The sequence below is a fragment of the Bufo gargarizans genome, chromosome 2 (genome assembly GCF_014858855.1).
Source record: "Bufo gargarizans isolate SCDJY-AF-19 chromosome 2, ASM1485885v1, whole genome shotgun sequence".
Taxonomy (NCBI): domain Eukaryota; kingdom Metazoa; phylum Chordata; class Amphibia; order Anura; family Bufonidae; genus Bufo; species Bufo gargarizans.
This window is the reverse complement of record NC_058081.1, coordinates 654,315,586-654,336,478: the sequence shown is the minus strand read 5'-3', so window position 1 is coordinate 654,336,478 and position 20,893 is coordinate 654,315,586. Positions and strand designations below refer to the sequence as shown.

General features: G+C 48.7%; 1 protein-coding gene across 2 annotated transcripts in view; it reads left to right on the top strand.

Annotated features, from left to right (window-relative positions):
- LOC122928918 (carcinoembryonic antigen-related cell adhesion molecule 2-like) overlaps positions 1-20,893 on the top strand; it is a 109,027-nt gene that overhangs the window by 74,452 nt on the left and 13,682 nt on the right. For both annotated transcript variants that reach the window (XM_044282235.1, XM_044282237.1), the window contains one exon: positions 20,854-20,882. In XM_044282235.1, the coding sequence (XP_044138170.1) occupies positions 20,854-20,882 (29 nt within the window). The remainder of the gene's footprint in view (positions 1-20,853; positions 20,883-20,893) is intronic.

Here is a 20,893-nt window from a genome sequence, read left to right as displayed (position 1 = left end):
AGAAGTTGCTCCCGGATGGTTGGGAGAAGATGCTCCCGGATGGTTGGGAGAAGTTGCTCCCGGATGGTTGGGAGAAGTTGCTCCCGGATGGTTGGGAGAAGTTGCTCCCGGAAGGTTGGGAGAAGTTGCTCCCGGATGGTTGGGAGAAGTTGCTCCCGGATATTTGGGAGAAGTTGCTGCCGGATGGTTGGGAGAAGTTGCTGCCGGATGGTTGGGAGAAGTTGCTGCCGGATGGTTGGGAGAAGTTGCTCCCGGATGGTTGGGAGAAGTTGCTCCCGGATGGTTGGGAGAAGTTGCTCCCGGATGGTTGGGAGAAGTTGCTCCCGGATGGTTGGGAGAAGTTGCTCCCGGATGGTTGGGAGAAGTTGCTCCCGGATGGTTGGGAGAAGTTGCTGCCGGATGGTTGGGAGAAGTTGCTGCCGGATGGTTGGGAGAAGTTGCTGCCGGATGGTTGGGAGAAGTTGCTGCCGGATGGTTGGGAGAAGTTGCTCCCGGATGGTTGGGAGAAGTTGCTCCCGGATATTTGGGAGAAGATGCTGCCGGATGGTTGGGAGAAGTTGCTGCCGGATGGTTGGGAGAAGTTGCTGCCGGATGGTTGGGAGAAGTTGCTGCCGGATGGTTGGGAGAAGTTGCTGCCGGATGGTTGGGAGAAGTTGCTGCCGGATGGTTGGGAGAAGTTGTTCTTGGAGAAGGTTTTGATTCTTTATTAATCGGAGTGCTGTTAGGTACTGTAAATTGTGAGTGAGCTCCATGGATGAGAAGCAACCCAACACATGACTAGTCTCAGGATGCTTTACTCTTGGCATGAGCAAGCGGCAACGTCATTGCCTATGAAGCCCTTTTGATGCAAAGCAATGATGACTGCACATTTCTTTGGAGGTAACCATGGTTAGCAGAAGAAGATATGGTAATGATTTCAAGAACATCCCTTTTAAAGAAATCAGCTGCCTTGCCCTATTTAACACATTTTCTTGAGCTAATGAGACCAACGCTGAGATGATGTTAGAAGGTTGTTTTGTGGCAGAGCTGAAATCTAGTGGAATTCGGTTTGTTGTAATAAAGTTATTTTCATGGCAAGAAATGACTTTAAAATGAATTGCTATTTATCTGAGAACTCGTCATAGGAATCTAGAGTTAATGCAAATCACGTCCCGTAAATCTAAAGCAGCAATCAGTGTGAAACCGGTTGGCCATGACTGTAGTATGATCTCCTTGAAAGGATTATCACTTCTGTCCTTGGATTTCGGGCAGAGAAAGAGGAACTGCTGGCGCGACTCGAAAGTCCCTGATACATTACACAATTATTTTCCACTTCCTTATATTTTCTGAGTAGATTGTGAGACTTTCTGCAGAAATTAACCAGATTTCTGTCCCAGCCTACGTGTAATTCCTGGGTACACGGCGCGGCGTTATAGACAGCGGTACATTTATCTTCAGAAGCCTGTAAAGTGTCCAGAGCAGGGGTGCACAAGGTTTTCTGGTGTGAGGGCCGCATTGTCCCGAATATCCTGCAGTGTAATCGGGGCTTAAAAGGATTTCCCAGTAAAAATGATTATTTAACAAGTTCCTGCAGCACAGCCCCTGAAACCAAAGAGTTATACTTACCTGCTCCCTGCCACTCCAGTCCTCTGCACTGCCCCCGCTGCCTCCATCTTTAGGTTCCTGCGCTGTTTACACCTGGCAGTGCATGAGCATAGACATACACCGCCCCAACCAGTGACTGGTCTCAGTGGTGATGTGGCCACAAACAGCGTCTCACTGCTGAAGCCAATCATTGACTGGAGAGGTGTAAGTGACCATGTCCATGCACTGCCCGGTGTAAACAGAGCAGGAAACAGCGGGGTCAGTTGGGAAGATCGGAGAGGAGTGGAGCAGGTAAGTATGAATCTTCTATTGCAAGGGCCGTGCTGTAGGAACTTGTTAAAAATAAATAAAAATGTTACCGGAAAATTGGCAACACTTCCTTCCATCCGGCCTCCTATTGATAAATCAGTGCTTTCCTTCACTGCAGAGGACAGGGATCACTGGTTATTACCTCCTCCTGCCCCAGTTATAGGGGCCCTGCAATAACCAGTAAGCACTTTCCTTCACTGCAGAGGACGGAGCTCACTGGTTATTACATCCTCCTGCCCCCAGTGATAGGGGCCCTGCAATAACCAGTAAGCACTTTCCTTCACTGCAGAGGATGGCGCTCACTGGTTATTACCCCCTCCTGCCCCAGTTTTAGGGGCCCTGCAATAACCAGTAAGCACTTTCCTTCCCTGCAGATGACGGAGCTCTCTGGTTGTCACCTCCACCTGCCCCCAGTTATAGGGGCCCCGCAATAACCAGTAAGCACTTTCCTTCACTGCAGAGGACGGGGCTCACTGGTTATTACCTCCTCCTGCCCCCAGTTATAGGGGCCCTGCAATAACCAGTAAGCACTTTCCTTCACTGCAGAGGACGGGGCTCACTGGTTATTACCTCCTCTTGCCCCCAGTTATAGGGGCCCTGCAATAACCAGTAAGCACTTTCCTTCCCTGCAGAGGATGGGGCTCACTGGTTATTACCTCCTCCTGCCCCCAGTTATAGGGTCCTTGCAATAACCAGTAAGCACTTTCCTTCACTGCAGAGGACAGAGCTCACTGGTTATTACCTCCTCCTGCTCCCAGTTATAGGGGCCCTGCAATAACCAGTAAGCACTTTCCTTCACTGCAGAGGATGGCGCTCACTGGTTATTACCTCCTCCTGCCCCAGTTATAGGGGCCCTGCAATAACCAGTAAGCACTTTCCTTTCCTGCAGAGGACGGAGCTCACTGGTTATTACCTCCAGCTGCCCCCAGTTATAGGGGCCCCGCAATAACCAGTAAGCACTTTCCTTCCCTGCAGAGGACGGGGCTCACTGTTTATTACCTCCTCCTGCCCCCAGTTATAGGGACCCCGCAATAACCAGTAAGCACTTTCCTTCCCTGCAGAGGACGGGGCTCACTGGTTATTACCTCCTCCTGCCCCCAGTTATAGGGGCCCTGCAAGAACCAGTAAGCACTTTCCTTCACTGCAGAGGACGGGGCTCACTGGTTATTACCTCCTCCTGCCCCCAGTTATAGGGGCCCTGCAATAACCAGTAAGCACTTTCCTTCACTGCAGAGGACGGGGCTCACTGGTTATTACCTCCTCCTGCCCCCAGTTATAGAGGCCCTGCAATAACCAGTAAGTACTTTCCTTCACTGCAGAGGACAGAGCTCACTGGTTATTACCTCCTCCTGCCCCAGTTATAGAGGCCCTGCAATAACCAGTAAGCATTTTCCTTCACTGCAGAGGACGGGACTCACTGGTTATTACCTCCTCCTGCCCCCAGTTATAGGGGCCCCTGCAATAACCAGTAAGCACTTTCCTTCACTGCAGAGGACGGGGCTCACTGGTTATTACCTCCTCCTGCCCCCAGTTATAGGGGCCCTGCAAAAACCAGTAAGCACTTTCCTTCACTGCAGAGGATGGCGCTCACTGGTTATTACCTCCTCCTGACCCCAGTTATAGGGGCCCCGCAATAACCAGTAAGCACTTTCCTTCCCTGCAGAGGATGGGGCTCACTGGTTATTACCTCCTCCTGCCCCCAGTTATAGGGGCCCTGCAAAAACCAGTAAGCACTTTCCTTCACTGCAGAGGATGGCGCTCACTGGTTATTACCTCCTCCTGCCCCCAGTTATAGGGGCCCCGCAATAACCAGTAAGCACTTTCCTTCCCTGCAGAGGACGGGGCTCACTGTTTATTACCTCCTCCTGCCCCCAGTTATAGGGACCCCGCAATAACCAGTAAGCACTTTCCTTCCCTGCAGAGGACGGGGCTCACTGGTTATTACCTTCTTTTGCCCCTGGTTATAGGGGCCCTGCAATAACCAGTAAGCACTTTCTTTCCCTGCAGAGGACTGGGCTCACTGGGTATTATCTCCTCCTGCCCCCAGTGATAGGGTCCCTGCAATAACCAGTAAGCACTTTCCCTTACTATTGGGGAACACCATTTAATGACCAGACACTTTTTTGTGATTTAGCACACAGGGTGGTTCAAACAGTTGTAACATATTTTTTTTTGCTGTGCTACCAAAATAATGTTTGCAACAATTTTTTACGCGACACAGGGCTTTATAATATATTTTTTTGTTTTATTTGGGGAAAACCACGTGTTGCTGCTCTCCAGAAGGGATGGTAAGGCGTGATGCACCCCAATGGGAGATAAGTCCAGAGAGTCAGGGTCTGCAGTAATCAGGGTGCAATGCACTGAACTACTCCATTCTCCTCCCTGGTAGGAGAAGGCTGGTGCCCCAGGTTTTGTGACTCTCATATCAATTACTAGTTGTGACGGTATCATCCGTGTCACTGTCTAGGCTTCCCTTCTTCCCATGAAATAGCACAGCCAAATAAACCACAGAGCAATAATTTGCCTTTATCGCTGAATAATTCCACATATGAGCCCAAGCTTAATACTGGAACAAGACTTTACTGGAAGCATCAAAATGTATTCAGAACTACACTTTCTTTTATCCCCTGCTCCCATGCAAGGGAGACACCCACAACAAATATACATTAACCAATAACACAAAGGCTGCAACCCACATAGAATCCTCCCCTCTGCCTGTGATATAATCATGGTACACCATGGTTAACATAATCATCACAGGCAGGAGAATACACAATGTCCTCTGTCCTGGAGACAACCGAGTTGTAATTCAATTATCTCTCAGGACAGAGGGCAATCGCCATACACACAGAGAGACAATGGAACAGACCTCACTACTCAACGTATACAATGTCCCACCCTTTACAATACACATAGACCTTTAACATCCCAAAATGGCACGAATTAGACCAGGGGTTAAAAGTTAGTAAAAGTCTCTTGGGCCTGGCTGTACTCATGGCTTTTCTGTCCAAGCCAGCCCTGTAACAAGGGGTGCAGATATAAATAGATAAAATATCCCAGGGCGCAAGAATCCAGTCCAGATAGTAATAGTAAATAGAAACGTATTTATTGCAGAAGTACAACGCGTTTCGAGGAGTAGTTCCCCTTCATCAGGTACATAACACTGCATAACAGTGTAACAAGGGGGTCGGTGGGGCAGAGGCTAGCGGCGCTCTGCCCGGATGCCAGCTCTTCTGCTGGGAAAGGATCAGTGGGTATCGCCGGCTCATCCCCTGCCCCCAGAACTTGCTTGGAGGGATCAGTGGGTATCGCAGGCTCATCCCCTGCCCCCAGAACTTGTTGGGAAGTAGCTGGGAAGGGGAGGGCTCACTTACTTCCTCCTCCTCCTGGTATCCCTGCGGAGATGGCTGGGGATCTGGACCGACCGTCAAGCATCCCTGTAGGACTGGCACCGAGCCCGCGGTCTCATCTGTGCCCGTGCAGTGGGGTTTGTGTTCCCCTTTTCCCGGTATCTCCGGCTGCTGGTGGAAGGTGAGGCCAGTTGCCTCTCCTCCCCAGGACTCTGGTTGCTGTAAGGCAGAGGGACCCAGCATCTCATCCCCCTGGAACTCAGGTTGCCACTGGGGAGAGAGACCGGTTGTCTCCTCTCCCTGTGATATGCACTGCCGCTGGAGATCTGGGCAGGCAGCCCAACATCCCTGTAGGGCCGGTAGAGAGACCTCGATCCCATCTCCACCTGCCATCTGTGGATCCTCCCAGCACAAGTCTATGAGGTTGCTCACCTCTGAGGTTGTTTGGGCAAAAGAGGTTATAATATCCAGGCAATCCTCTGGGCTGAGGGATGGTGGATGAGCTAGGTTGAACAGTTGACGGTAGCTCTGCTCCAGCTCCCACTCCATGGTGACTAGATGAATCAGGTCTGGCCCAAGGTCTTGCGCTCAGGGAAGGTCCAGCTCGGTTTCCCTGATGTCGTGGATGTCCCAGAACCGACATTCTGTGGGGTATCCAAAGTCATCGCCCTCATCAAAGGCTTCCCACAGTAAGCCCGGACCATTATAATCCACTCCTTCCGGCAGATAGTGGTTAGTCATCCATGGGTGGCGCTGGGTGGCATACCACTTTAGTGCCTGGTACGCTTTGTCAAGCCACAACTCCCTCCAAATCAGGGTCCACAGTTCCGTCACCCACTCAGCCAAGGGTTGCTTCCCTAAGAAGGGTGACCGCAGGGCCACGAGTACCTGGAACCTCTGTTCCTCACCGGGAAGGCTCTCTCTCCGCCACCGCTGTACCTCTTTTAAGGCGTCATGCCACAGCCCCTTTCGAGTGGCATCTCTCAAGTCCATTATGCCCTCCTCTGATACAGGCTTATCCTGTTGGGCCAAGTACTGCTGCAACCTCCAGAAAAACTCTGCTTCCATGTTGTTGTGGATAGGAACGCTGCCCGGTAGCTAGCTCTGTCCCTTGAGCTCCTTCAAAGCCAGGGTCGCTGCACGAGTGCCAGCGTTGCCCTCCATGCACCATACACTAGTGCCTTCCTTGAATCCTCTGTGCAGGGAAAAAGAAGGGAAATTCCCGCTGCTTGCCACCAGTTGTGACTGTATCATCCGTGTCACCGTCTAGTATTCCCTTCTTCCCATGAAATAGCACCGCCAAGTAATCCACAGAGCAATAATTCACTATTATCGATGGTATCGCTGAATAATTCCACATATGAGCCCAAGCTTAATACTGGAACAAGACTTTACTGGAAGCATCAAATGTATTCAGAGCTACACTTTCTTTTATCCCCTGCTCCCATGCAAGGGAGACACCCACAACAAATATACATTAACCAATAACACAAAGGCTGCAACCCACATAGAATCCTCCCCTCTGCCTGTGATATAATCCTGGTACACCATGGTTAACATAATCACCACAGGCAGCAAAATACACAATGTCCTCTGTCCTGGAGACAACCGAGTTGTAATTCAATTATCTCTCAGGACAGAGGGCAATCGCCATACACACAGAGAGACAATGGAACAGACCGCACTACTCAACGTATACAATGTCCCACCCTTTACAATACACATAGACATTTAACATCCCAAAATGGCACGAATTAGACCAGGGGTTAAAAGTTAGTAAAAGTCTCTTGGGCCTGGCTGTACTCATGGCTTTTCTGTCCAAAACCGGTTCTACACTGTCTTTTGTCCTGGAGACAATTGAGAAGTGATCCACTTATCTCCCAAGGACAGAGACAAGACTCCATTAGCCACATGGTAGCAAAAGACAGCACAATACATGAACCCACATAACTATGCAGCCATTGCACAAAACCGGTGCATACAACATGGGACCGTAATCAGATGGTAAGAGGGTGGCAAGTAGTCCTCATCAAGCACTCTAGGCAACCTCAAACGAGGGGAGTTTGTCACACTGGTCATATCTGCAGACCTCTAGGGACCTTGACTGCTCTACTTTTATACAGTTTGTAACTGATCTCAAATCTTCTGGGGAGTGGGGAGGGGGGGGGGGGGGTGAAGCTGGAGAAGCACAGCCTGAACAGAAACAATGTTGGAGTTCACAGCTGTCATAGACTTGTACTGTGCCTTGATACAAGTCAATGGAAATAACTAGAGATGAGCAAAGTTATGAAAAATTTGACCCGCTGCTTCGCCGAATTGCACAAAGAAATTTGGTTTGCGATTAAATGCTTCGTTACAAAGCGCATTCCTTTGTATGTAATGGGCGCAATGTTTAGGAACAGTGATTGGTCCGCCCTGGTCACTGAGCCCTTCAGATGCCATGTTCATTGCTGATCGCGGCATCTGAGATTACAATTAAGGCATTTCAGGGGCTAATCCGGTAAAATAAAATACATAGCTTATCCATTTGATCAGAGAGGCTGTCGCAGCCGTCTTGATTGAAGATATCACGCTAAGCGCGTTGAACTTCAGCTTTGCGGCAAATTAAATTTTTCCTGAAATTCGAATTGGAGTCCACTTCGGATACTTCAATACTCTCAACGCTAGAAATGACTAAGCAGTTTCCAGATGTAAACTGACTGACACAGCTAAATAAGAGAGCCAAAAACTCAGTTCTTCATAGTCCCTAATGACGGCAACGGAATATTACTAGCTTCTCAGTTCACAGGCTGGAAAGTCCCAAAGTCTTTCAGTATTAACCCTTTCCACAGTGCAGATATACAAACCGGATTCCCAAAAAGTTGGGACACTATACAAATCGTGAATAAATACTGAATGCAATGATGTGGAGGCGCCAACTTCTAATACTTTATTCAGAATGGAACATAAATCACGGAACAAAAGTTTAAACTGAGAAAATGTACCATTTTAAGGGAAAAATATGTTGAATCAGAATTTCATGGTGTCAACAAATCCCCCAAAAGTTGGGACAAGGCCATTTTCACCGCTGTGTGGCATCTCCCCTTCTTCTTACAACACTCAACAGACGTCTGGGGACCGAGGAGACCAGTTTCTCAGGTTTAGAAATAGGAATACTCTCCCATTCTTGTCTAATACAGGCCTCTAACTGTTCCATCGTCTTGGGCCTTCTTTGTTGCACCTTCCTCTTTATGATGCGCCAAATGTTCTCTATAGGTGACAGATCTGGACTGCAGACCGGCCATTTCAGTACCCGGATCCTTCTCCTACGCAGCCATGATGTTGTGATTGATGCAGAATGTGGTCTGGCATTATCTTGTTGGAAAATGCAGGGTCTTCCCTGAAAGAGATGACGTCTGGATGGAGCAGATGTTGTTCTAGAACCTGAAGATATGTTTCTGCATTGATGGTGCCTTTCCAGACATGCAAGCTGCCCATGCCACACGCACTCATGCCACCCCATACCATCAGAGATGCAGGCTTCTGAACTGAGCGTTGATAACAACTTGGGTTGTCCTTGTCCTCTTTGGTCCGGATGACATGGCGTCCCAGATTTCCAAAAAGAACTTCGAATCGTGACTCGTCTGACCACAGAACAGTCTTCCATTTTGCCACACTCCATTGTAAATGATCCCTGGCCCAGTGAAAACGCCTGAGCTTGTGGATCTTGCTTAGAAATGGCTTCTTCTTTGCACTGTAGAGTTTCAGCTGGCAGCGGCGGATGGCACGGGGATTGTGTTCACTGACAATGGTTTCTGGAAGTATTCCTGAGCCCATTCTGGGATTTCCTTTACAGTAGCATTCCTGTTTGTGGTGCAGTGTCGTGTAAGGGCCCGGAGATCACGGGCATCCAGTACGGTTTTACGGCCTTGACCCTTACGCACAGAGATTGTTCCAGATTCTCTGAATCTTCGGATGATGTTCTGCACAGTTGATGATGATAGATGCAAAGTCTTTGCAATGTTTCGCTGGGTAACACCTTTCTGATATTGCTCCACTATCTTTCTGCGTAACATTGTGGGAATTGGTGATCCTCTACCCATCATGGCTTCTGAGAGACACGGCCGCTCTGAGAAGCTCTTTTTATACCCAATCATGTTGCCAATTGACCTAATTAGTGTTAATTGGTCTTCCAGCTCTTCGTTATGCTCAAATTTACTTTTTCCAGCCTCTTATTGCTACTTGTCCCTTTTTGGGGATTTGTTGACACCGTGAAAATTTGAATCAACACATTTTTCCTTTAATTGATACATTTACTCGGATTAAACGTTTGATCCGTCATCTACGTTCTATTACAAATAACATATTGATATTTGCCATCTCCACATCATTGCATTCAGCTTTTATTCACAATTTGTTTAGTGTCCCAACTTTTTGGGAATTCGGTTTGTAGTGCAACAATAGGAAAATGAAAAGGATATATTGCAATAAACATCTAAAATGCTGTTTACTCTTCTGCAGTTTTTTATTGTTAAACAATGGCATAAGTCATAGTGCACGTTAACCCTACAAAGTGCAATAAGATAGGGATTTGATGGCTATGCATAGCAGCAAAAGGGACATACTCAAAGTATCCTTGCTCCAGGGCACCACACCAAGACCCTCACCTACCATGTACCAATATTACTGAAGTCTTTCAGTATGTTCACAGGGCCCAATTCTGCTTCCCCTGCAGACCCCTGTACCCCTGGCAGATCCATATAATTCATGGACAGATGGGCATCTCAGTGTTCTTCTCCATATTGTGCAATGTAGTCATTGTCTAATGTTGTCCAATAAAAACCAGACATTTACAGAACGGAGCGAACTGACAGCCAACTTTACAAGCCGAGACTCCCCACAATGGCTCATACTCACCAGGCGTGTAAGAGCTTGAGCTCAGTGGGAATTGCCAACATTTTTTCATCATATTCACCGGAGATAATTATCTACTTCCTTTTTGGGCTGCAGCGAAAACACAAAGAATATCTTGCAATGTAGACTTTGAGGGAGATTTATCAAACTGGTATAAAGTAGAACTGGTTTAGCTGCCCATAGCAACCAATCAGATTTCACCTTTCATTTTCCAGAGAAGCTATCAAAAATGAAAGGTAGAATCTGCTTGGTTACTTACCCTAGAATCTGATAGGTTTTTGGTAGGACTACTTCATTCCTGACATCTGTGTGGTCTATAAGGACCTCTTCACTCCTGAAATCAGCAGGTTCAGTGAGGACCTCTTCACTTCTGAGATAAGTTGAGAATGTAAGGGCCATGTCACTCCTTCTATCAGCAGGATCTGTAAGGTCCTCTTCACTCCCAACATCAATAGGAATTGATGAGAATGATGAGAGTCCCTTCACTTCTGACATTAGCATGATATATGAGGTCCTCTTTCACTCCTGACATCACCTGGGTCAGTAAGGATGTAAAGACCTCATACTTCTGGCATCAGCAGGAATTATGATGACCTCTTAATTCCAATGATTAGTGTGGGCCTCTTTACTCCCACCTCTTCACTATTGAGATAAGTGAGGTCCATGTGGATCTCTTCACTCCTGGCTTCACCAGGATCTGTGAGGACCTCTTCTCTACTGCCATCAGCGGGGTTAGTTCCATCAGTGTGATCCATGAGCACCTTCTTACTCTTGACATATGCAGGGTTTGAGAGGACTTCTTCGCTCCTGACATAAGTGGGGTCTTTAAGGACCTCCTCGTTCTTGATATTGGCAGGGTCATTGAGGACCTCTTCACTCCTGACATCATGGTGTCCATGAGGACCTCTTCACTCCCGACATCAACAAAGTCTTTGATGACATGAGGACCTCCTCATTTTCTGACATCAATCAGGTCTGTGAGGACCTCCCCATTTTTTACACCAGCATGGTCTGTGAAGACATCTTTGTTACACCAGGAGAGCAAGTGCCATGGTTGTGTTTCATGAACTGTGCAGAAATCCTATCATCTCTTCCCCTATGCAGAATTAGGGCTGTAACTGTGTCCACCATCCCCTGCGGAGACTCTGCCCGGCAACAACAGACTAACAGCTGCACTTAAAGGGAACCTGTCACCTCTACTATGCTACCCTCACTGAGCGTTTATAAATGTTCATTGTGTTACCCTTAACATATAAATTGCACTTTTAATTTCATTTGCAGACAAATTCAATAAGTATTTTGGATTTTTGTACTTCCGCCTTTTATGCAAATTAACATAAAAGAATATCTTACTTGTGTGACCAGAGAGGAGTCATATTTTCAAGCTCTAACTCATCTCAGGTTAATTTGCATATGTATCAAATCGTTTTTTTTTTACACAATAAAAGCACACAGAGCTATCCCCATAGGACTGGGTATTGCGGATGTGCGAGCATCAATGTAGCAACCCATATCCTCAGCTCTATGCACAAAATCCAAGTGACAGGTTCCCTTTAAGGCTGTTTACCTGTAAAGCCTTATAGGGGCTGTTACGACACTCACCGCCAGGTAGATGACGCCGCTGGTTAGTGAATAAGCCCCTTTCTCCAGGAATGCAGTTTTTAATCCAGCCGATCATCAAACCCCCGAATGGAGCATACGAACGTGGCAACTCCCGATCAGCAATTCAGTCGAACTCCTTCCACAGCTAGCAATATACGAAAGCGCTGTCCCAATAATAAATCCCTCCATAAACGAGACCAAGCTCCGTCTTGAAAGTCAAACAGGGAATGTCTTATTGAGGGCTACCCGCCCATTTTTATGCAGGTCCCCATCTGGTGGACACGCCCCTAGGGGCCCAGAATGGAGACTGGGACACAGGACAGACATGCAGCACTACAGAGACAATACATCCCCACAATGCATCATGGTTTTCTCCTCTCTGCCCTGGAGACACCCGAGGAATAATCCAATTATCTCCCAAGACAGAGGGAAATCGCCAATACACATGTGGGGACAACAGAACAGACATCACCATTTAAACACACAATGTCACAACCCCTTTTCAATACACAGACATTTAGCGTCCCACAATGGCACGAATTACACCAGGAGTTCAAGTTGGTTCAAGTCCTTTGTGAACAATGAGGCCATGTAGGCTAACTAGCAGCACACGCCTCTCCTGGGTGGCCAGCCGTTCAGTAGTTCCAATCGGTATGTGGGGAAACACACGAACAGGGGCATACGGACAGGAAATCCAGCGAAATGAGGGCAAACAGACGAACCAGCAATATAGGTCTATACAGATGGATCTGTCACACGGCTCCCCCCTTGTGGGACACTCCGGCAGACCCGGCTTGACCCTTTAGCGGGTCAACTTGGGGATGACCGGACTAGGAAGTAGCAAGAACGTCGGTTTGCCGGGACAATCCATCTGCATTCCCATTCTGCTTACCGGGTCGGTAGCTGATGGTGAAGTTATACGGTTGTAAAGCTAAACTCCACCGCAGCAGTCTCCCATTGTCTCCTAAGACCCGGTTAAGCCAGACAAGGGGATTGTGGTCCGTCACAAGGGAAAATTCCTGTCCATACAAATAAGGGCTTAACTTTTTCAATGCCCAGCATTGGGCCAAGCATTCCTTCTCCACTGCCGCATAACTCACTTCTCAGGGTAACAGCTTTCTACTGAGATATGCGACAGGGTGCTCTCCTCCATCTTCCCCGACCTGGCTCAGCACAGCCCCCAGTCCATACATGGAAGCATCTGTATGGACGAGAAAACGTTTGTTAGGGACTGGGGCAGCCAGGACAAGGGCATTTACAAGAGCCTGTTTGAGTGCTTGAAACGCAGCTTCACAAGCCGGAGACCACAGGACCTGCTTAGGGAGGTTTTTCTTGGTCAGGTCAGTCAGGGGCTTAGCAATAGTGCTGTAGTCTGGGACAAAGCGTCTGTAATACCCGGCTGTCCCTAAAAAGGCTAACACCTGGGTCTTAGTGATAGGTGTGGGCCAGTTAGCTACTGCCTCTATCTTAGCCGGCTCTGGTCTCTGGCTCCCACACCCCACTCTGTGACCCAGGTATTGCACTTCAGCCATGCCTAGATGGCACTTCTCTGGCTTCAATGTCAGGCCAGCAGCCCGAATTTTGTCCAAAACTACCCCTACATGTACTAGGTGTTCCTCCCAGGACCCACTGTAGATCGCAATGTCATCCTGGTATGCACAAGCAAATTCCTGGAATCCATAGAGAAGTCTATCCACCATACGCTGAAAGGTAGCCGGGGCATTCTTCATCCCAAATGGCTTGACCTTAAATTGGTACAAGCCAAATGGGGTGATGAAGGCCGACTTGGGGATAGCATCCTCGGCCAGGGGGATCTGCCAATAACCTTTACACAGGTCTATGGTGGTCAGATAGCGTCCCCTGGCAATACGATCTAATAATTCGTCTACCCGGGGCATCGGGTAGGCGTCAGTGGTGGTCCGCTCGTTGAGCCGCCTGTAGTCTACACAGAACCGGGTGGTCCCATCTTTCTTAGGCACCAGGACTACAGGCGAAGCCCAAGGGCTATCGGAGTGTTCGATGACCCCAAGCTAGGTCATCTCCTGTATCTCCTTCCGCATTCCTTCTCGGACTGCTTCAGGGATACGGTACGGGGGCTGTCGCAGAGGGTTCTGTCCAGGGGTCTCTACCTTATGTACAGCTGGGGTAGTGTAGCCAGGCTCTTGGGAGAACGTCGCCTGCTTCTCCCACAGAAGCTGCCTTGCCTGTCCCTTCTCTGTGGGGCTTAATCTATCCCCTAGCTGTACAAGACTAGTAAGGTCAGTCTGGGAGTCCCTCTCTAACAAATCGGGTAAGGGTAAACTCTCTGTATCGTCTGCAGCAGGGGCACATACTGCCGCGACATCCTCCGGTCTCTCCTGATACTCCTTTAGCATGTTCACATGAAAGGATCGCTGGATCCTTTCATCTGCACAGCTGGCTATAAGGTAGGTAGTATCACACACCTGAGCTACCACCTTATACGGGCCCTGCCAAGATGCTTGCATCTTGTTCGCCTTCACAGGTTTGAGCACTAGCACTTTCTGTCCAACCTGGAAGACTCGCTGCCGGGCACCCCGATCGTACCATCTCTTCTGTCTCCCCTGGGCCACCTGGAGATTCTCTCTTACCATCAGGGACAGTTTCTCCATGCGGTCCCGGAGTTCCAGGACATACGGTACTATGGGGGTCCCTTCCTGCTCTGTCTCCCCCTCCCAGTGGCCTCTAATGAGATCTAGGGGTCCGCGGACCCTCCTCCCATAGAGCAACTCAAAGGGGGAGAACCCAGTAGATTCCTGGGGAACCTCTCTGTAAGAAAACAACAGGTGAGGCAGGAATCGCTCCCAGTCTCTGCAAGTGTCAGAAAAGGTCCTCAACATCTGTTTGAGGGTGCCATTAAATCGCTCGCAGAGGCCGTTAGTCTGTGGATGGTACGGGGAACCAAGTATCGGTTTAATGCCGCACACCCTCCACAGTTGCTGGGTGAGCACAGCGGTAAATTGGGTTCCCTGGTCAGGGAGAATCTCCTTAGGGAACCCGACCCTAGTAAAAATCCTAACCAGGGCATCGGCAACTGTCTCTGCCTCTATATTAGACAGCGCTACTGCCTCTGGATAGCGAGTGGCATAGTCCACTACGGTGAGAATATACTTCTTACCGGATGGACTAGCCCTGGCCAGTGGACCCACAATGTCAACGGCTATGCGGGCAAAGGGCTCCCCAATGATAGGCATAGACATAAGCCTAGCTCTTGGGTGGTCCCCCCGCTTTCCTACCCGTTGACAAGTGTCACACGTACTACAATGTATCCGCACAGCCTGATTAAAATTTGGCCAAAAGAAGTTCTGCATGATCCTATAGGCTGTGCGGCGGGACCCTAGATGTCCGGCTAATGGAACGTCATGCCCTATCCGCAGAATCTCCTGCCGGTATTTTGCGAGCACCACCAGCTGTCGATTCGGCGGATGGGCAACACTTTTCTCGGTCGGTTTAGGGATCCTATATAACCTGTCCCCCACCCATTCATACCGCTCCCCATCTACTCCTTCCTCTCCAGTATCTGCTCTGTCTCTATACTTCTGGAGAGTCGGATCTGCCTGAGTTTCCCTCCCAAACTCCTCTGGGGAGTCCCAGCTAGCAAAGGTCTGTCCTAGGTTATCAATTGGGGAATCGGGTCTTACCTGGGTCTCGGCGGCAGGTGGGCTGGTTCCAGCAACACGGATCTGGGCCCGGGTAGTCACTGGGTGGACATCAGCAGGTCCCATTGGAGCATAAGCAGAAACCAAAGGGGCCAGGTCATTCCCGAGCAAGACATCAGCAGGCAAGTCTTTCATAACCCCCACATTCACATGTCCAGAGCCCACTCCCCAATCCAAATGAACCCGGGCAACAGGTAGACGGAACACGGCGCCTCCTGCTACCCTCACTGCCACAGTATTTTCAGTGTGTTGGTGTTCCGAAACAAGGTTCTTTTGGAGCAGGGTCATAGTAGCCCCGGTGTCTCTCAGACCAGTGACCACTTTGCCATTTAGTCTAACGGTCTGCCTGTGCTGCTGCCGGTTATCCTGCTGGGCTGCTTGTACTGGATCCGCCTCATGTAGTATACCCCAAAATTCCTCCTGCTCCAGACAGTGAGCGGAAGGCTGGGGTGGCTGCTGATTTCCGCCGGCTGGTTTTCTCCACGACTGCGCTGGGTTGGTATTGTTCAATGGGCACTCCGGTCTCTTGTGCCCCAACTGTTTGCACCCATAGCACCGGATAGGCGGAGAGTAATCCCGGGCGTTGAACCGAGCTGGCTGAACATAATTGTTCGCTGGTGGTATTGTGGGGGTGCGTTGCGCTGGGGGGTGATACACAGTAGTGGTTGGAGGTGCTGCCGGTTTGTACTCCACTCGGGTAGGGACCTTGGCTGCTGTCTGGTCTAGCCTTCGTGCATCTGTGTATTCATCGGCCAGACGAGCAGCTTCAGGTAAGGTAGCGGGTTTGCGGTCCCTAACCCACTCTCTGACTCCTGCAGGTAACCGATCAAAGCAGTGCTCCAACAAAAATACTTGCAGCACCTCTTCCCCAGTTACCGCTTGGCACCCTGCCATCCAGTGGGCTGCGGTGCGGTGTACCCTGCATGCCCACTCCACATAAGAATCGCCAGCCTGCTTGTTAATGTCCCGGAATCGCCGCCGGTACGCCTCAGGGGTGACAGCGTATCTGGCCAAAAGGGCATCTTTTACTGCCCGGTAACTTGCAATTTCCTCCTCTGGGATGACCCGAAAAGCCTCACTGGCCCTACCGGATAATTTCCCAGAGAGGATAGTCACCCATTCCTCTGCGGGTACCTGGTGTAAGGCACACTGCCTTTCAAAATCGGCAAGGAACCCGTCAATCTCTCCCTCCGTTTCCACATAATGTCTAAATGCAGCAAAAGGTACCTTTCTCCTTCCATTGTTATTATGGGGTACCTCTGCTGCTGCAGCCCCTCTTCCCTGGAGCGTCTGTTGTGCTGCTACTGCTGCTTGCACCTGGACCACAATATCTGCTGCAGGGTTAGGGCCAAGGTGTGCCAGCCTTATCTGGACTGCCCGGTTAAATTGTACCTCCTCGGGTGTTAAATCCAGTATGCCAGGCCCATTAGCTCTCTCCGTTCCCTGTGCTGCATCCATCTCCAATAATATAGAAATAATCTCTCTCTTCTTGAGATTACTCGCTGATCGTCCTCTGCGTTCCAATATATCTTTACGGGTAGCAAGCCTTAATTCCTCATACTGCATTTCCACCCTGGGATTTGTAGCTGGCCTTCTGGGCGGTGGGATTCATCCCGTTGCTTGCCACCAATTATTACGACACTCACCGCCAGGTAGATGACGCCGCTGGTTAGTGAATAAGCCCCTTTCTCCAGGAATGCAGTTTTTAATCCAGCCGATCATCAAACCCCCGAATGGCGCATATGAACGTGGCAACTCCCGATCAGCAATTCAGTTGAACTCCTTCCACAGCTAGCAATATACGGAAGCGCTGTCCCAATAATAAATCCCTCCATAAACGAGACCAAGCTCCATCTTGAAAGTCAAACAGGGAATGCTTTATTGAGGGCTACCCGGCCATTGTTATGCAGGTCCCCATCTGGAGGACACGCCCCTAGGGGCCCAGAATGGAGACTGTGACACAGGACAGACATGCAGCACTACAGAGACAATACATCCCCACAATGCATTATGGTTTTCTCCTCTCTGCCCTGGAGACACCCGAGGAATAATCCAATTATCTCCCAAGACAGAGGGAAATCACCAATACACATGTGGGGACAACAGAACAGACATCACCATTTAAACACACAATGTCACAACCCTTTTCAATACACAGACATTTAGCGTCCCACAATGGCACGAATTAGACCAGGAGTTCAAGTTGGTTCAAGTCCTTTGTGAACCATGAGGCCATTTAGGTTAACTAGCAGCACACGCCTCTCCTGGGTGGCCGTCCGTCCAGTAGTTCCAATCCACCAATGACATGTTTGTAAGGTGTAACCTACCATTATAGTATCAACCTGATGCAAGCAAGATGGCGTTAGCTGTAACTAGACACATAAATGTTCCGCTGGCATTCAGGGCCTGTACAATGCCAACGTCACAGGGCACAGCAGATTTGTACCTAACAACCCCTCCTAAACCAGCTTTGGCTGTGCAATTGATGGCCTTACCTGCCCCCGATACAGGGGCATCCGCTGGTATGGTGGGTATTCCTGTTATGCCAGTACCATTCTATACAGAAGGGTAACTTGACTAAAGCAGGGCAAAACTAAGAAAAGGTACTAAAGGCCTTCTAGAGCCTCAGGCGAGGTATGTGGCCATCAGGACTGGAGACACCAGAGATTTTTAGGTCTGTCTTGTATTACAGCTTCCTTTACCCCAAGTTCACACCTGAGCGTTTTACAGTGAGTTCCTACGCGCTGTAAAACGCTCAACAAGGAGAAACCAATGCTGCCCTATGGGAATGGTTCTCACCTGGGCGTTTTACAGCCCGTACGATCGCGCTGTAAAACGCCCGACGCTCAAACAAGTTCTTGAGCTTTTTTTGGGGCGTTTGTCGCGCGTTCCCGTACATAGATATTCGGGAACGCGCGACAATGTGTGTTCGCCTATCTCTGTATGCGCGATTGTAAACGCTGGTACAATCTCGCATACAGAGCGCTCCTTTCGGAACGCTCAGGTCTGAACCCAGGGTTAATAGGAATGAATGCAATACCAGACAAGAGCCATGGACAGGAGTGGGATTTGCTCGAGGAGAGGACGGGAAAAACAAAACGCTGCATCAGAGACTTTATTAAAAATGTCTATGAATGGGCCGCCCGTTGCAGCAGTGGTATACCTCCTTCCTCAGGCTTGGTAATTATAACCAATCGGGCAAATATCAAAACCAGAAGTAAATCCAGGAAATAAATCCAAAATTAACAAAATTGCACAGTGTAAAAAACAATAAGAATTGAATAAGCCTAGAAGTAAAAAAAACAATATATAAATATCAGAAAAAATAACTAGAGGTAGAGATAATGACTAAAAAAGATCCAAGATTAGCAACTAGAAATCCTAAAGTAACCGAGTGACCAGTAAACAGTGTCGGCTCAGCTACAACCGCAACAAGACAAGAGGGCACTGTGTCCGCAAAACCACGTTACATATCATCTAGTCCTCACGCCTCGGTGTAACTACATTTTCTGACCTCAGCAGTGGACTGTGGTTGTATCATTATGACCTCAGCAGTGGACTGTGGTTGTATCATTATGACCTCAGCAGTGGACTGTGGTTGTATCATTATGACCTCAGCAGTGGACTGTGGTTGTATCATTATGACCTCAGCAGTGGACTGTGGTTGTATCATTATGACCTCAGCAGTGGACTGTGGTTGTATCATTATGACCTCAGCAGTGGACTGTGGTTCTATCATTATGACCTCAGCAGTGCACTGTGGTTCTATCATTATGACCTCAGCAGTGGACTGTGGTTTCTATCATTATGACCTCAGCAGTGGACTGTGGTTTCTATCATTATGACCTCAGCAGTGGACTGTGGTTCTATCATTATGACCTCAGCAGTGGACTGTGGTTCTATCATTATGACCTCAGCAGTGGACTGTGGTTTCTATCATTATGACCTCAGCAGTGGACTGTGGTTCTATCATTATGACCTCAGCAGTGGACTGTGGTTCTATCATTATGACCTCAGCAGTGGACTGTGGTTCTATCATTATGACCTCAGCAGTGGACTGTAGGTTCTATCATTATGACCTCAGCTGTGGACTGTGGTTGTATCATTATGACCTCAGCAGTGGACTGTGGTTGTATCATTATGACCTCAGCAGTGGACTGTAGTTGTATCATTATGACCTCAGCAGTGCACTGTGGTTCTATCATTATGACCTCAGCAGTGGACTGTGGTTCTATCATTATGACCTCAGCAGTGGACTGTGGTTCTATCATTATGACCTCAGCAGTGGACTGTGGTTCTATCATTATGACCTCAGCAGTGGACTGTAGTTCTATCATTATGACCTCAGCGGTGGACTGTGGTTGTATCATTATGACCTCAGCAGGTGGACTGTGGTTTCTATCATTATGACCTCAGCAGTGGACTGTGGTTGTATCATTATGACCTCAGCAGTGGACTGTGGTTTCTATCATTATGACCTCAGCAGTGGACTGTGGTTCTATCATTATGACCTCAGCAGTGGACTGTGGTTTATCATTATGACCTCAGCAGTGGACTGTGGTTGTATCATTATGACCTCAGCAGTGGACTGTGGTTCTATCATTATGACCTCAGCAGTGGACTGTGGTTGTATCATTATGACCTCAGCAGTGGACTGTGGTTCTATCATTATGACCTCAGCAGTGGACTGTGATTCTATCATTATGACCTCAGCAGTGGACTGTGGTTTCTATCATTATGACCTCAGCAGTGCACTGTGGTTGTATCATTATGACCTCAGCAGTGGACTGTGGTTCTATCATTATGACCTCAGCAGTGGACTGTGGTTGTATCATTATGACCTCAGCAGTGGACTGTGGTTGTATCATTATGACCTCAGCAGTGGACTGTGGTTCTATCATTATGACCTCAGCAGTGGACTGTGGTTGTATCATTATGACCTCAGCAGTGGACTGTGGTTCTATCATTATGACCTCAGCAGTGGACTGTGGTTGTATCATTATGACCTCAGCAGTGGACTGTGGTTGTATCATTATGACCTCAGCAGTGGACTGTGGTTCTATCATTATGACCTCAGCAGTGGACTGTGGTTGTATCATTATGACCTCAGCAGTGGACTGTGGTTCTATCATTATGACCTCAGCAGTGGACTGTGGTTGTATCATTATGACCTCAGCAGTGGACTGTGGTTCTATCATTATGACCTCAGCAGTGGACTGTGGTTTCTATCATTATGACCTCAGCAGTGGACTGTGGTTGTATCATTATGACCTCAGCAGTGGACTGTGGTTCTATCATTATGACCTCAGCAGTGGACTGTGGTTCTATCATTATGACCTCAGCAGTGGACTGTGGTTGTATCATTATGACCTCCGGACTGTGGTTTGTGATGATGGAAGTGATCTAATTATTCACATCTTTCTGTACTTTTCTTCTAGGTCAGGCTGACAATGCAACACAAGCCATGGTAAGTGCATA